The sequence below is a fragment of the Channa argus genome, chromosome 18, assembly GCF_033026475.1.
Source record: "Channa argus isolate prfri chromosome 18, Channa argus male v1.0, whole genome shotgun sequence".
Lineage (NCBI taxonomy): Eukaryota > Metazoa > Chordata > Actinopteri > Anabantiformes > Channidae > Channa > Channa argus.
In genome coordinates, this window is record NC_090214.1 from 2,150,682 (window position 1) to 2,167,916 (window position 17,235).

The window sequence follows — 17,235 nt, forward strand, 5'->3', positions numbered from 1 at the left end:
ATTCATCTCTTGCTGTCCGAAACACACTAATTCAACAAGTGGATGGTTTCTACCATCATATGGATGTGTACTTTGTGAGGACACTTAAAAAAAAAAAGATTTCTGATTCCAAAAGATCCATTACCACCACTTCGATTTTGACTGTAAAACTGGGCAGAAATTTTATGGATAAACATTTTACCGCCTGCCTTGATTTTATTTTTACAACAACAAATGACATTTTTTATATAACATTTTACCTAATGCATCAGTTTTTCGGTCCATGTCTGCAGTTTTCACTAAATCAGAACTAATTTCCTTCTTTCTCTTGGAATATATTTTTTTTTGTTTACAGACCCACATTACTCTGGTGGTCCGTCAAAGGTTTCACAAGCTGATGTTGCACTAAAAAGAATCAGAGACACGCAGTTTTTGGATCTGTCCATCCGTCCTGACCTTTGCCCCACATGGACCTTCAAGAGAACCTGGCTGCTGGAAGAATGTTGGGGAGGCCACACAGGTGCAAAGGAGGCCATGTGCTGCCTCCTATTGTATGGTTTGCCCCCTAGCTGGCCCCCCCCCCCCCGCTCCGTGACAGGCCCACTGCAACTTTGAAGCTGTAAATCAAAGTGACATTTAATGCGACATAAACACATTTAAGAATCTGAGTGATGCTGAATGAGTCACTGCACCTCCCCACATTAAGACAACTGGTGAGCACTGTAATTTAATAGTTTCACGTTAGATTGTGCCGTTGGAAACGTTAAGCTGCCATTTTTGCCAAGAAACTGCTTACTTTAATGTGATCCACCTGAAAAAATACATGAAAAAAACTAACAAAAAAGTACGTGAAGTATCGGGTCACAGCCGGCCTGTTTCCCAGACTCGTATCAATATTCTGAACACGAGATTTTATATATTTACCACATTTAATCCGATTAAATCTCAACTGCTGAAAAATGATAAAGGATTTTATTACTGCAAATCAGTTATTTAATACATTCATCTAAAAGATAACTGCAGGCTGTAATCATATGGAGGACAAGTGCAATTCTGTACTTTAACACTGACTTCATCTTTGGCAACATCTCATTTCCGGAGGATCAAACCTCATACATGAAATGCAGAACAATAAGCACAGAAATAAATTAATGAAAACAAATGTACAAGTAAGAAATCTACAGATGACTAATGAATTATTTTACAATGTTATAGAGGCTGCAAAATCCAAAAAGCAATGATCATTTTAGTTACTTTTATTTTCTAGTCTCTACTTGTCATTCGTTTCATATGTACCTTCCATTTTGTACTATTATTTACAATATTATAAAATATATATTTAACATGACAACACAAAAATAAAGTCCAGCTCTCACGTTCCTCTGAAAGGGGGAGAGTCAAGTCCTTACACCCAAATGAGATGCTGTGTGAGCCGCTTCCTGAGGCCTTGTTGGGGAGTCACAGTCCAGCTGGTTTTCACATCAGGCTACTGCGATAGACCACAGTGAAGCAGTTTGTCCGACCAGATCCTCAGCTCGGCCTCGCCTGCGACTTCTGCTGCCGCCACTTTGCCCAGCAGAGGAAATAGGATAAAGGGGATTCAAGACGTGAAAAAGTCCCAGGACACCTATGTGGAAGGTGCTGAATCAGAGGAGCTGACTGGAGAATACTGGACCAGAGAAACAGTCAGATCTAGGTACTCCTGTCAAGACACAACACCGGGGACAATTTGACAAGGCTGAGGACACACATGCAGTTATTACTTGTAGCTGAGGAGCGTGGTGTTACAGGGAACACGTCTGGATGTTGTCTTGACAAAAACAATGAGCATCCAAACCAACACACACCCAATCAATCCATCTAAAAATTTGGCCATTTCAGCAGCAGGAACTACTTGACCTGTAACCTGGAGCTTCCCATAAGCTGAAGCTCCAGGACCCAGACTGCACAGGATCGGATGCACGGCGATGTCTGCATTGGTGGCTGCCATGCAAAGTCCTCACCTGACCCACCAGGAGCAACTACAGCTCCTTATTGTCGATCATAAAAAAGGTCCTTCCAGATTTACAGTTATGGTTCAGTAAATTCCTGATGTGAATTTTATGTTCATTTCCACCAGTAGGTTGCTGGTACTTTTCTTTCCCAGGGACTGGAGTCCAGGAACATTTTGATTTTCACAGCAGGGCCAAAGCTAAACTTTAGTGATATCATAAATATTTTACTGAGCGAAAGCCTCGATAAACAGCACAGTACCTGGTTAGAAATGAGAGAAAGTGTTCGGTCTAAATCTTCCACCAGCTGTTGGAAAGTTGGTCTGAGGGACGGGACGGCGTGCCAGCAGTCTCTCATCATCAGGTACCTGATAAAAAAACACTTTGTTACAGATGGAAACAAACTGTGTACACACAAACACACACACACTTTACTGGAAGGATCTTTGGGAAGTTTCAGCATGCGGTGTTGTGTGAGGACTCACAGCTCCTGAGGGCATGCAGAAGGTTTTTCCATGCGGTGTCCCTCCTTTAGCAGCTTGAAGAGCTCCTCCACAGGGACACCAGGGTAAGGAGACCCCCCAAGTGTGAAAATCTCCCACAGCAAAACACCAAATGACCACCTGGAACACACAAACATTACAGAAATGTTTCCAGAAATGGAATATGTCACATTTTTGGCATCGTCCTCAATTGTTGTGTTTGGAAAACCATTCTATGCCAAACAGTTCATCGCGTCCATTGCATTGCTGATATCTGGGTTTACCTTTACAGACTTTACAGACCCTATTGTGGACACTTTTATCTACTGTGCTGGTATAGAAGAAACGTGCAAACATATCCAAGCGTAGGTCTGCACCACGATGGCGAAGCATGTTGCCGCCTTGAGCCAGTGTTTTAAGAATTATCACGATGGCGGTTGGAGAGCGTCATTTGCAGAGTGATGCCGTCTCTTGGTGAGTCATTCAAAGAGATGGACAGAGGATTCTCTTGTGTTTTGAATGGGGAATGGCAAACTTTGATCCTCCCCCAATAAAAGAGGTTTGGTATGACTTGTAAGTTTCTGTTAAATGCAATGAACTTGACAAAAAAAACGAAAAAAAAAAAACGCTGAAGGTGGCCGAGGGACTGGAGCAGGGAGTCAAGTGGTGGACACTTGTACAAGAGAACAAGAAGATGAGGGTAAACTTACGGCCTCATTCATTATGACGACTACATTGGTCTAGAGTCTGTATAGCAACAGTTAGCATAGACAATCAAGCACCATTTAAATGACAGTGGTAACAATGTTAAAGCACCAGCACAAAACAGTGTTTTCTCTGAGCACAGGAGATGATGAAAACTGTACTTTGAGCTGGCACCGTTCATTGCTACCCTTCAAAATGAGACTCACACGTCACTTTGGTGTGTATAGATGCGGTCAAACAAAGCTTCCGGTGCCATCCACTTCACTGGTAGTCGACCCTGTAGAAACATTAAGGCGTCATCCGACAACTCTGCAGAACACGTCTCTTTAAATCGACCTTTTACTGATATTTTACTTAAGTTAGAGTTTGTTCATCTTACATTAGTGGTTTTCTTGTAGTAGTCGATGTGGTGGATATCTCGGGCCAGACCAAAGTCCGCAATCTTCATCACGTTATCTTCTGTGACCAGCACGTTCCTGGCTGCCAGGTCTCTGTGGATACACTGGACAACAACAGAGTAAAAATTATTTTAATTACAATCAAAATGATGAACTTCCTGTCACTGTAAACACATTGGAAACTGATTTTTTACTGAAATGAACAGAGTAGCTTCATATTTAATAACACATTAATGTGTAGAAGAGACCCTTCAAATGTGTTAATCCACGATAGAACATATTAAAGATGCTCTTCAAATACTTTTTTTGGAGATACACATTGAACAAAAATTTCAACATATCTCCAGATAAGGATCCTGGTCATTCATCAAAGCTAAACTGCTGCATTGCTTCACATTCCAGTCAACTGAGGACAAGTCAAAACAGTCTTCTGGACAGAAAATTGCCCACGGCTGCAAAAACTGACCTTCTTTGAAGCAAGGTACGCCATTCCTCTGGCCACCTGGTAAGCAGCAGAGACCAGCTCCCTGATCTCCAAGCTGCCCAGGGTAGCCTGCCTCGAGCCGCTCCAGTACTCCAGGCCGACCGGCCGCCGAGTACGGAGATACTCCCTCAGATTCCCCTGTGAGGCGTACTCCACCACCACATACAAAGGGCCTGAGAATCGCACGGGAGGCGAAGCGTTAAGCTTTTGTACGACTTACTGCACATTGCTACTGAGTGACGTGATGATCCGCAGACTCACCGTCCTGAGTGCAGGCTCCCACCAGGTTGATGATGTTCTTGTGCTTTCCAATCATCTTCATCATCTCCATTTCCGAGATCAGGTCAGACAGATCCTTCTCGGTGGCGTCCGCTGGACATAACAAGTTCACACAATCCAATCAATCAATCAATCCAATGTCCTTTTTGACCTTTACCTGTCTTCATTGAGTGGTCTCTTAAAGGATATTAACAAAGGGTTCAAATTTCCCCCCATGAAATGGAAGAGTTAGGGAAGAGTTGGGACGGGACCGTTCTCTCACCTTTGAGCATCTTCACAGCCACTTTGGTGATACGTGTTGGTTTATTTTTGTCAATCCCAACGGCCTCAGCCAGAACCACCTGACCAAAACAGCCTTCTCCCAGAGGTTTCCCCAGGGTCAGCCTGAGGACACCAACCACACGCCAGTATTAGTGCGAGATTCACGGGGAAGGAACAGGCCATCAAAACATGGAATGGATACATTTTTTTACATTTATTTATGATGTGAATTGGAGATTTGGTGGTTTGGGGAAAAGCTGGGGACACACCTGAAGACTGGCAAAGACTGAACAGTTCACACACACAGTTTCCACCAAATATAACAGATTTCTACTCTGTGCCCGTCTGACAGCAACACACGCCTGATGTTACAATTAATCCAAAGTGGTTTAGCAGACATCAAGGTGAAAACAAAATTTTAGCTTCCAGAAGTAATTTTGAGTTAAAGGTGCAAGTGTTTAAATAAAGGGAAGGAAAAAAAATCCTTAAGTTTGGAATGAAATTAACTCTATTCAACCCAAAGGTGGAGAAACTGGATGAAAAGACGAGCTAAACTCAGTAAGTAAAGGTCCTTTTTGTATAATCCTGTTTGAGATTTCAATTTAGGAAAGGCTCAAAAATTACCGATACCAGCAGTTGATGCCTCGAGGAAATTTTGCACTTCATCAGCAGATTAATACATATTTGGTCTGTGCTGCATTGCAAAAAGTGAAATCTAAGTCGAATTCACCACTGTGCTTAAAACAAGTGAGTGGACTAAGTTTAGTCCCTGGTTAAAGTTAAAAAAACAGGTAAAAAACACCAGGACTTAAATAAAAGTATTAAAACAACACTGTAGAATAAACCATTGGAAAGTAAAATCCCAGACTCCCTGAAGATTAAAGATAAATGTGAGGAGTTATGAGATGAAACAAAAATTAAATGTTGAATTCTTTTGTACTTTTTTCCTTTACCTCTGTTGGCACATTTGGTTGGAATGAGTTGGAATAATTTTGTTTTCAGACACATAAGTCTGACAATATGTGACAATTGTCACAATAATTTCATGATAAAAGGCGAAAAATATTTTATTCCAAATTCATGGGCGACAGTCTACTTAAGACTGTACTGCAGAATACAGCATTTCAATGAACTTTGTTACTTCCACCACTATTTAAATGGGTCTATAAGTCTGAACAACACAATACTTTTTCATGTATTTTAGGAGAGTTTCTGAGAATCTATCAGCAGCACTTTGTAGACAGAAAGCAGGAAATAACTAATTGTTGCTAAGGCTTTAATTTGTGATCCCCGTGTTGCTATGGGCTAATTAGCTTCCCTGGGTTGAACCTGAACCATGAAGAACAGTGTGTGTAGAGCAGTGAGACAGATCGTTTTAATGATCTTACTGATCGCGAGGCAGCTCCCAGACAGGATCACTGGGAAGTTCATAGTCTGACACTCCGGCCAAGATGGTGGTGGCTGCTCCAGAGAGTCGAGACTGACGCATGAAGCACGTCCCTGACTGGAGGGTTGACGAGGACTCAACAGACACCTGCACACGCAGCACAGACGAGTTGAGGGCCTCTGGCAACCAAAGTGAGACAGAGGAAGGACATAAACGGACACGTTACCTGTCTCTTCAGAGGAATGCTCTTGGCTAATTTCTGGACAGCTAACTGGCTGTTGAAGTCACTTTTCTTTGGGGCACAGCACAGTCTGCAGACGAGCGCTGTGGCAATGAGGACGACGACGATGAAAAACCCAAGGCAGTAGATGAAGATCTCCAAGTACGCCTGAGAGGGAACCACGGACGGGGGCATTTCTGCAGTAGAAAGAGGCGGAGGAATCACCTTTCCAGTCGCAGTGAGACCTTTGGAATCTGCTCTAGCTGCTGAGGTTTCAGATTATCTTTACATACCCTCAACCACAGTGAGCCACGCAGAGTGGTGTGAGATTCCGATCGTGTTGCCTGCGAGACAGGTGTACTCTCCAGCATCGTCCAGATTCACGTTGCTCAGAGTCAGAACCTGCATTTCTTTATCGGTTGTGTTCACACCTGCAGTCTGAGAAAGAGTCACACATGGCATGAAATAAAAATGAAACGTGACTGGAATAAATCATCATGTTTGTACTTCAGGAGGGTAAAGAGGCTTTAGGAACAGCTTCACGTTAAGACCTCTGCTCCACTCTGCTAGTTTCCCTGTCTGCACATATGAACTTGTAAAGAGCAGATTAGAGACCTGGTTACGTGTGGCAGAGAAATACATGTTCTCCAGGAAAACACCTTTGGAAATCAGGTTTCTCTAATTTCCGGCCCTGATTACAAGTCACTCTCCCCAAAAGATACAACTTGAGCTTGGAAAACTCCTCATTGTCACAGTGCACAGCTTCCTTTCGTTTAGCGAACACTTCTACAAACACTAGTTGAAATTCGGGAACAGCAGGGGAACATGCACCTTGAGAACGCGGACGTACGGGTGTCCGTCTGGCGCCTGTCTGCTGCCGTTGACGATGATGTGTTTGAGCCACTGGATGTGAGGCTGCGGGTCACTGAACACTCGACACACAAACTCCACATCACTACCAACAACTGCAGTTTGGTTCGCCGGCAGACCGGCCTGCAGGATCGGTCTGTGAGGAGAACGCTCTGCAGCAGAGAGGTAACATGTTAGAAACGGGCAGATTCACACGTGGACATTGGAATAAAGACTTTTTTGTCCTCACGAACATACGTTTAATGTGACCACTAGTATAAATAACCTGGATCAATTCTCACAACTGTTTATTATGAATCCTTTAGTGTCCTGTTCTTATTTGGTACTTTATTCCATTTTATTTTGTGCTATATTATTATCGTCTGCCTTTATTTGCAAACCGGTCACAGGAAAAACTTATTATTTAGCTTATTATGTTTGTTTCTGCTGCATACAACAAGACTTTCAGAAAATATAAAAGGCCCACGCTGCATTTTCCCATAGACAAACACTGAAAACAGGCTATAAAACAGTGAATTGTTTCATCTGTTGTGGTCGTCGACATACATATCTGTGATATGCACATAGCTGTGTTGGACACGTGGGCATAGTCTTGTTGTTCAGGTGTTGTAGTAGCTTTATGAGAAGCACGTTTTCTTACCAACTACATCCAGCAGGTAGGTGTGTTTGAGGCTCCCGTGCTCATTCTCCACCACACAGGTGTAGTTCCCTTTATCAGATGGAACCACTGACTCCATTATCAGAGTCCACATGTGGTCTCTGATCTGAAGGATTGAGTACAGAGGAACAATAGTCAAATAAAACAAATTCAAACACCCGGTTGGACCTGGTTTTCAGTCAGAATCACACCTTGTAGCCTCCGATCCTTTGGTCCTTCCTGAACTCTTTCCCGTTCTTGTACCAGCGCAGGGTGGGAACAGGGTTTCCGGTCGCTTGGCATCTGAACTTTACAGTCTTACTGGCAGGGACGGCGTGGACTTTCTTCGTCATCTTGTCTGGCGTTACCCACTGAGGCATCAGCGCTAACAAGCAGACACAACGAGTTAAACGTAATGACTATGATGGTTTGACTTTTCTCTGATTTATGTTTTTATGCACAAAGGGAGCAGAAAGAGAAAAGTTGGAAGCTTACGCTGGAGCTTTTCGTTGCTTGTTGACAGTTCATTAGAAGGTTTATTTTCCTCGGAGGATGACTCATCGTCTTCTTCATCTTCTGAGGATTTTACTGAGTCGGCTAAAGAAGAAAGTACACATTTTTAAAAAACTGTGTGCAAACAGGGTTTTAATGGGAGTCTCAGATGTTCCCCCCTACAGACAATGAAAACTGAGTGCATATTGGCCTCTGAGCTACCCCCCCCCCCCCCCGGCCCACTGACAAGGGTCACTGAGAAGGAGGCTTTAAGCCTCCCTGCTCTCCACCGGGGCAGACAGGAACTGTCGCCGCAGCACAGTGCTACACCCAGCTACTTCCGAAAGTTCAGAAACCTCCTCCCAACCTCCCCCCAGCCATTAACAGCAAGCAAACAACACACACATCCTTCCAGTGTGTCAGCTCAGGGACTGTATGTAAATTAGCAGAGTGGATAGCTGAACTTTGAATTTGACTTTTTCTCACTTTTATTAATACTGCAGCACATAGCTCAGGGTAATAAAACTAGTACAACAAAGAAAAATAACTTTATTAATCAAAGGCAGTAGTGGAAAGTAAAAATATACATTTACACAACCACTGTACTCGAGTGGAACTACTCGTACTTTGTGTGTTTCCTTTTTATAATGCTATAAGTTTCACTTTTACTGCACCACAATTTGATAGAAAATATTGTACTTTTACTTCATTAGATTTATCTGACTGCTTTAGTAACTTTGCAGCGGCAGATTCTTAATAAATGATGAGGTCTTATAATGGTGGAAGCAGTTTTCAGTACAGAAATTGCTTAAAATCAGCTCCAAGTTCACCGGCCAACAACATCAAGGGTACAAATGCACAACTTTCCCCCACTAATAATCTGCATACACTCAGCCTAAAGTGAAGATGAACAGGCACATAAACAAGCCAGCGAGACCCATGTGAAGCTGTGAATCTCTATAAACCCATGTGTCGTGGCACTGAGAATAGAGATTCTGGTAAATGTGCAGCTACTGTTAAACACATCAAAGAGTTTATAAAAAGACCAGCATGCCTGGAGAGACGGGGCTGAGCCGGGTTCACTGCACTTACAGGAAGGTTTTCTGTCCTCATCCACAGTCTCCAAAGGCTCAAAAAGCCCTAAAATGAGTTTAGGGAGGAAAGAGGTTTGATTTCACAAAGCTGAACTGAGGGAGGTGGGGAATTAAAAGCAGGCTTCGTTTATGAAAGACGACTGCAGCACAAAGACCAAAGTTGATGCGTTCTTGACTGAGAGAAAACCAAGAATTTATTGGGCTCAAAAACAAAAGTATCACATAGACTCAGCTGGAGCCCAGATGGTTGAAACAAAGAACACAAACACACACACACACACACACACACAGAAGAAAGACACATGCATGTGCACACAGACATCCAGAGGAAGGAGTGTGAATGTTTTCTGAAAGAAGTTTCTTAAGTTGCTGCAGCTCTGATTAACCACAGACCCTGAGTGGCACTGACAAGCTCAGACTGTGTGCATCTGTTACTGTGTCTGGACAGGATATACAGACCATAACCAGCACCCTGAGAGCCAAGACTCGGTCACACTACGAAAAATCACCCTAACCAGTTTCAGATGGTCCAAGGGCCAAAAAGAGCCGAACCTTAAAAAAAAGGCACTTCCATTAAAGAAATTCGCTCATTGGAAAGTTTTATAACCTTTTGTACAAACCGCCATGAGCACAGAGCTCGGATCAGACTTGAAAGAGCCCTTGAAGAGAGGAGTCGAGGAAAAGCCCCAAACAAGAGACACAGCAGTTGAAAAGAGGCCTAAAAACACCAGTTGATGTGAAGATTGCAAAGTCTTGGCCTCTTGTGCTTTCCTTTGTTTTATATAAACTCAATTAAACATCTTTACGGCTTTGAATTATGAATAAGCGAAACTGGATTTTATCACTCTGCCCATATCTGTTTGAACCTGCTAGTGTCAGTGTGGGTGGACAACCTGCTCTTATCACACACAAACACAGTTTTGTTGTTCTACTGACATTTTTTATTATCAACTAACAGCAAGAAGGTAGCGAGTTTAAACCCGTGGGCGGTAGTTTGCATGGGTTTGAGTTTCCTCCCAAAGCTCGAACACATGCAGTTAGGTTACACACTCCAAACACTGACATCTGTGCAGTGTGTTACCTGTGTCTCTGTCCTCTGTGGCTGGTCTGGACTGAGCCTGAGGAAACTGGACCAGCAGAACCAGCAGGACGCAGGACAGCAGAAGCAGCTGGAAGCAGCAGGGGGAAGACATAGTGTCCTAACACGTCCACTTTCAGCCTGCAAACACAGAAAACAGACACAATTAGACCAACCACAATAAGAGAAGATGCTCAGATTTCAGCTTTTTTTTGTGTCCAATAACAGAAACAAGGTTGTTTTTCCAGAGCTGGTGGAGGAAGATAAGGCTCATTCTCTCACTTGAACATTCATCACTGGTATAATCTGGTGATACTTTGATTCAAAAAGATCAGCAGCTCTCAGCTTGTCCCTTCAGGGGAAGCCACAGCGCAAATCATTTGAATATACATTGAAAACACTTAATATCACTTTTCACAGAATTAGCTATTTGAAGACAGCAAACTGGCTTCTGATGGACATGTTTCCTATTTTCTGCTACTTTAAAGACTAAATTACTGATCAAATAATCTGAGACATGGTCCCCACAGCAATCAGCACTGATAATGACCATTAGCTGCAGCTCTTCTCCAAAAGCTCAAGCATTTGATGGCTATTAAACTAAACAAAGACTTTATTTCCAAAAAAAGGAAAGAACATCTTGGGTCACCACCAACTGTTCAACACTCCATACTCACATAAGAGTTGTGAAAGGTAAAGTGAATTACTTCCCATTTGAACTAGATTTGGAAGGAAACCTGACTGTGAAGAATAGAGAAAATCCCCCCACCCCCCATATTTAGTTCACCTGTGACTATTAATTGTCTTTCAAGTGTCAAAAACAACAGTGTGGCAGTAAACCACACATTCACGTTGCCTTAAGCCAACGCAGGCTGAACCCATTTGGTGCATTCGTCACGTCGACATCAAGGTGTGAAACGACCCCCCCTCTGATTATTTACTCAGTTCAATATGAGGCTGTAATGTCCATCACAGAGTCCAAGGTCACCTCTTGAAAATAGTAAAAATCCCAAAGATATTCCATTCATTCATCCCTCAACACGAGAAAGCAGTAAGTCAGAAACATCCTGAGAAATAGATCAGGGCTTCTAGCAAGGTGAGAGATGGTGGCAGTGTGAATCTCCTACAACCTAATGTGACCTCAGCACGCGGGACATTTTTCAACACCGGTGGCTCCGTCAGACCAGCGTCAGGCTGGGATGCAGAAGTCTGCAGGTTTAAAAATCCCAGCCAACACACCAGGTGTCAGACACTCGGTGTTGGCTCCCTGGGGCTCCCACCCCCACTGCTCCCCTCAGGGGGTCTGCAGAGAACGAATTTCCTTTTAACATGTTCCACAAGCTCAATGACGTGAAAACAAAATTTGTAGAGGCTCAGTTCTGGTTTGTGTTTCCACCAAGCCAGGACCTGGCACTTATTAGCTCTACTGTACCTGCTGAGTTGGTACTAAATTTAGCTCCCAGCAGTCGTCTCCCAAGCAGGATGAGGGCGAAGGAAGCAGAATCTGAACCTCAGGCACAAAGTTGAGGTCTGACTTAGTTTCTGTGGTGCAACAGCTCTCTGTCTGTTCAGGCTGCAAAACCTGAGATGCTTCAGATCAGAGAGCAGCAGCACACACTGGACCCGATTCATGGTGGTAGCAGAGCTGCTCTGAATGACTTTCCTACTTTTACACACACTCCGTGAATATCTGCATTTACAACTCACACATATTGACTTTGCAAACAACATCCGAGTCTGATTTGGTCTCGGCTGCATTAGGGATGTGCGAGTCCTCTAACACTGCTCATGTGTCAGCACAAAGTCCGAACGTGTGCTTATCTGACACATTTAAATCCCAGCTGTGTCTTTAAATTTGATGCACCTCATTTTAAAACAAGCTTCTGATCTAGAATCTGTTATTGCTCAGTGAAATTCCATCACTGCGTTTACCCCCATTCCCCTGGGGGGAGCGGTGACCCTCCACAGCGGGTGCTGAGCATCGCTCGCTCAAGGACTCGTGCGTAGGCTGGGATTCGATCCTCCAGACGTCTAAATACAAATATCTAAGAGGAAGAGTTAGTTGATAATTATTATAATTATTAACAGTTTGGGTTTTTGAGGGGGATCTTCGTAAAATACAAAATCTCCCCCCGTGACGTGACAAAACTATAGGAAACTATCTGTCCTTCATTTTCAAAACCATCTACTGTGACATCTCAGAATATGTGTATATTCCTATAGAAAAAAGCAAATAAGGCCTGAAATGTTGGTCTAACTCCAGGGACGATGTTTCCTTCAGTTAGAAAATGAGTTGAAGGAGTAACGAAGCACAGAGGGACACTCATCATCTTACGAGGCTCATAAACAAAAGGAACAGCAGTGGGCTGCCATCACTGAGCCTGTAATCTCCATCTTTGGTAGTAAAGACACAACACAGGACAAGAAGCTACTATTGCCTCATTACCGAGTCTGTCCTTCAGCTTCACGCTGCACTGAGTGTGTGTGTGTGTGTGTGTGTGTGCAGAACATGTGGAGCCCTTGAACGTGATGAGCATAACAGCACATGAAGACCTCATTAATGCATTACACACCTATGCACTGCGGGGGTCTTTTAAATTAATCAGATTGTTTGTGAGTACTTACGAGTTTTATGTGCGTCAGGCTGTTAAACGCGAGGGATCATCACAAAAACCTTAATGCAGGCAACTTGTTCTCGTTTGCAGACTGGCTCAAACGTGTTTTTTCTGTCTGGAAAATGCACACACACAAACAGATTGAGCAATCACATCCTGCATCAAAGTGAAAGCTGTGGTTGTTCAGAGGGAGAAGCTGATGGGCTGATACACACACTATCGACATATGTGTCAGCGTAATTGCAGAACAGAAAAGTTGTATGTTCACGGTCATTACAGCTACATACAAAATGTAAGAAACATTCTAATGTTTAAACCAGAACTCGGGGAGGCTAGAGATGTTTCTCCAAGACAAATTCACAATCCTCTCAATCTTCTCTGCAGCCTTCATCAGGAAGAAACCTGGGGATAAAATCTCTTCATTAATGTGACATGGCAACGATCTGTTTAACTGAGCTGCTGTATCGTTGAGCTCAGCTCTGATCCGAGTCTGGTTGTTTAACTCAATACTTTTCATCGTTCCCTTCTATCTGAATGGTTACGTTCTGTGTCTGATGTCTTTAAGTTGTCAAAACAGATGCAGAAGCATCACCTCCTCTTTTTGCACTGCAGAAGGACCAAATACGTCCTGCGTTTTATCCAGATGCTAGACACAGTTAGACAACTACAACTGGTGTGAGTGCAATGCTTAAAGGGCAACTTCACTTCCTAATGCTCTAGTTTGGGAAAAACGTAAATAAACGGCATAAAACATTCATCCATCTTCCCTACACACAGCAGATTTTCAATTCCAATAATGTCCTCTCTCTCTACAAAGGACGTCGTCTTGATCAACTTGCTCTTCCAGAGCTCGCCCAGAGGACATTAGCTGAACACTTGATGATAAAGAAAACCTCCAAATGATGTCATCTGGAGGGGAAGACTCTCATCATCCAGCTTTGGTGATCTGAAGATTGACTCATGTCAACTGGACTTCTTTAGTTATTTTCATAGAAGGAAGACAGACGGCCATTTCAAGCCGTTGAGGTACATGTACTCTCTACACTAGCACCATAGGTAGCAAGGTCAAAAGTGGTGAAGTTGATTTTTGATCCACTTGGACAATTTAAATGTGTCACAGTGAATCCACTGATGCAGCAGATCATCAGTAACATCAGTGGATACTTTGACAGACAGTGAACACAGGCAGCACAAGAAACGTTAACGTGTTTGCAACACGTTCTCATCCCACAGCGTCTTGCTAGGGCATCAAATTCAGCCGCTGCTTTACCTCCTTTGGCCTTTGTTTGACTGATACCACTATTTGGACGGACTTTATATACATACAAAAACGTCCTTACCATGGTAACCGTCTTCACCATGTTGTGTTCCCATTCTAGAGCCGAGCATTACTGCTAGTATTTTCTGATACAGAGATGTTTTAGTCCAGACTATTATTCGGTTTTATGAAAGTCCTTCAGCTCGAACTGGACCTTTTCTGCACATACAGTCGCTGTTTGAACAAATGCTCTGATGCAAGATGAATTCAATACATGCTGCAAATCCTCCTGAACGCCCTCTTATCTAATCCTGCAGGTTTCACCAACTCACCTCTCTGTTAAACGTCCTGTGCTGAAGCCATCACCTACACTCCAGATTCTGCACTGAGCTGGCAGCTCCGAATAGTTGTCATACTTGGACACTGACTTCTGATGCCACCCATCCACCCAAGCTGGACAACAACACGCAGAAAGAGGCGGATTGGAGGCTAAATTTAAAGGAGACTCTCCCAGTTTTGATCTCCAGAGGGGGTTTTAGTGACTTGGAGGTGTTTGTATACTGCAGGATACAAGCTGAGTGGAAAAGTGAGTCAGACTCCTGGTGATGCACACAGGCCTTCAGTGACACCACAAATGGTTCCGATTGAACACGGCAGTCAGCACAGACAGATTCCCATCAAATCACCAGTTATCCTGAGTTTGAGGACATTATTCACATCATTGACTAGGACGAAGTAAAACGAACGTCACGATCTGACATTCATTCCCACACAACAGTACACAGAGTAATGGAAAACTGTTTTTTGAAGTACCACTATCCACTAGCAGCAGTAGATAAAACTTTTTTATGTGCATTTGTGTTAACTAGCAATTACAATAATCTTTACACTGCAGGGTTTTTAATTGTATAGCTGTATTACTGAGTAGCACAGGGAACCTAAATCATCCGCTGCAGTGTGATACGTCAAAGTACTACACAGTATGTACAATAGGTACAAGTAGCTCCGACTGCACCAAGTACTACTGGAAAACTCCGTGGTTTACTCCCTTTTCTCTCGCTGTGTAGTGTTGCTACTTTTACCTTTGCACAGAAATCACGGTACTTACAATGCGAACACGGACTTGAAACCAGCACAATAGATCTGAATGGGTCGAAACCCGGAGGAAAACTGGAGCCGAACCTGTGTGAACTGCTCCAGACTCGGCTGCTGAATTAAATCCGAGGACGTGAAGTTGGAAAAGAAAAAAAAAAGATCCCTAATCCTCCGGCAGCCGCGGCCTCTTTAAACCGACTCACGTTCGTACCGGACGTGCACGAGCGTCGCCGCCTTTATAGGACTCGCACGCGCGTCACCTGCGAGCACACACCTGGAACATCTCCGCTACAAAACTGCAACTAAGACGTGGGAAAAGTGCAGATCCTTGGCTTTTTTGGATTCATACTCAGCGAGAAGAAACGCCCACAGTGGGAGTTCCCTGCAACGCCCCCCCTCCCCCCCCCCAACACACACACACACACACACACACACACACACACACACACACACACACAAATTAATGCCCCACTGACAGAAACTCATTCACTCCATGGCGCAATCCTGTGTCATGCATGAACCTCCCCCCAAAAAACATTGCGTCTGTGTGTGTGTGTGTGTGTGTGTGTTTGTGTGCGTGTGTGCCCCCTCCTCCTTCTTTTTATGGCAGGAGCAGGAGGAGAAAGGAGCTTCTCTCCTTTCAGTTCTATGCGGCCACGGTCTGAAGAGCAGCTGAACTGCTGATGTGTTTCAGTTGGTGACTCGGCCTCAGTGAAGGATTAGAGAAGTAACTGTTTAACTTACTAAAGGCAGAGAAAACACATGAAAGCCCACCGTGGCCCCCAAAGCCCAGGTGAAAACCTACATTAGTTTAAAAAACTAAAAGTCAAGCGACTCATGTTAACAGCATTATTGTTTTTGAGCTTCTTTGCTGTAAAAAGTGTTTTATCATCTCCATCCATTTTGGATCAGGCTGTGTCTGTTTTTTTGATCATTTTGTGTCTTTTAAAGCCTCCAATACTTTGTTAACATGAACCTGGGACGTTTTGTAAGATATCAGAGATCAGTCAGATGACAACGAGAGTCAGAAATAAAAGTGAAACTACAGAAAAACACCTAAGGAGAACGCGAATCATCACCGACTCGTGGTAGAGCTCCAGGTATCTCAGGGGATCAACAAAGTCAGCAGATCCACAAATGTCTGATAGATGTGTTGCACCAATTCGTCAAATATAAGCTGAGATCTTCCAGCAGCTTTGAGACAACTTTGACCTGCATGGTGGCTCCAAATAAAAAGTAACGTTACGATTCATCGCCTGCAGGCGAAATAAACCTGCGGGCAAAACCCAGTAGCTGCTGGGATATTTCAGCCTGGATCAAAGTTCTTCTAACTGAACTTGATGTAAAACATTGTTTGCTTGTGAAACAAATAATCAGCTGTTTAGACTGGACTTATATCCCCACCCTGCACGCACACACACACACACACACACACACACACAGTCCAATTCCTTTGTGGATTCATTGGCAGATTGGCATAATGTGTGTTTGAGAGTGTCAGGCTGTGAACAATGCATCTGAGTGTTTTTCTCTGGCTGCACAGCAGAGCACAGGCCGAGTATTGTGCGTTACTTTCTACCAAACAGACACTTGGCTGACAATTCCCTGAATTTCTTTCATTGCTTTCCTCAACATTACGTATTCTTGACTGACATGGCTGCAGTGGCTCCCACAGACAGTATGTGAACCCAGCCGGGCTGAAGGGCACAATCGGAAAGATCTTCGTGGGTTTGTCCCTTTCTGAAAACCCTGACCTGCATGTAACGTGTAATAATACACATTAGCACAGTCATATGAACGTTGTAACTTTAATACTTATGTCAACTGAAGGGATCTTCGGGACAGACACCAGAACCCGGCGTAGTCATCGGGGATTGGTCACTTTATTGACAAAGCAGGAAGTTGGATGT

The 17,235-nt window shown here is 43.6% G+C and overlaps 1 protein-coding gene across 6 annotated transcripts; it reads right to left on the reverse strand.

Annotated features, from left to right (window-relative positions):
* Positions 1-932: 932 nt before the first annotated feature.
* LOC137103672 (fibroblast growth factor receptor 1-A-like) lies at positions 933-15,659 on the reverse strand. 6 transcript variants are annotated; one of them, XM_067484217.1, is made up of 19 exons: positions 15,339-15,658; positions 14,563-14,924; positions 12,983-13,087; positions 10,361-10,498; positions 8,189-8,290; positions 7,906-8,078; positions 7,697-7,820; positions 7,018-7,208; positions 6,480-6,624; positions 6,193-6,383; positions 5,968-6,113; positions 4,581-4,702; positions 4,301-4,411; positions 4,022-4,212; positions 3,537-3,659; positions 3,364-3,434; positions 2,456-2,593; positions 2,233-2,338; positions 933-1,681 (listed from the first exon to the last, which is right to left on the reverse strand). In XM_067484217.1, the coding sequence occupies exons 4-19, from the start codon at positions 10,470-10,472 to the stop codon at positions 1,607-1,609; spliced, it is 2,121 nt and encodes a 706-aa protein (XP_067340318.1). In that variant the 5' UTR covers positions 10,473-10,498; positions 12,983-13,087; positions 14,563-14,924; positions 15,339-15,658; the 3' UTR covers positions 933-1,606. The 6 variants fall into 6 exon arrangements, with proteins under 6 accessions (XP_067340318.1, XP_067340322.1, XP_067340319.1 ...); XM_067484221.1 differs by lacking the exon at positions 12,983-13,087 and having other exon boundaries at positions 15,339-15,659; XM_067484218.1 differs by lacking the exon at positions 14,563-14,924 and having other exon boundaries at positions 15,413-15,658.
* Positions 15,660-17,235: the final 1,576 nt, after the last annotated feature.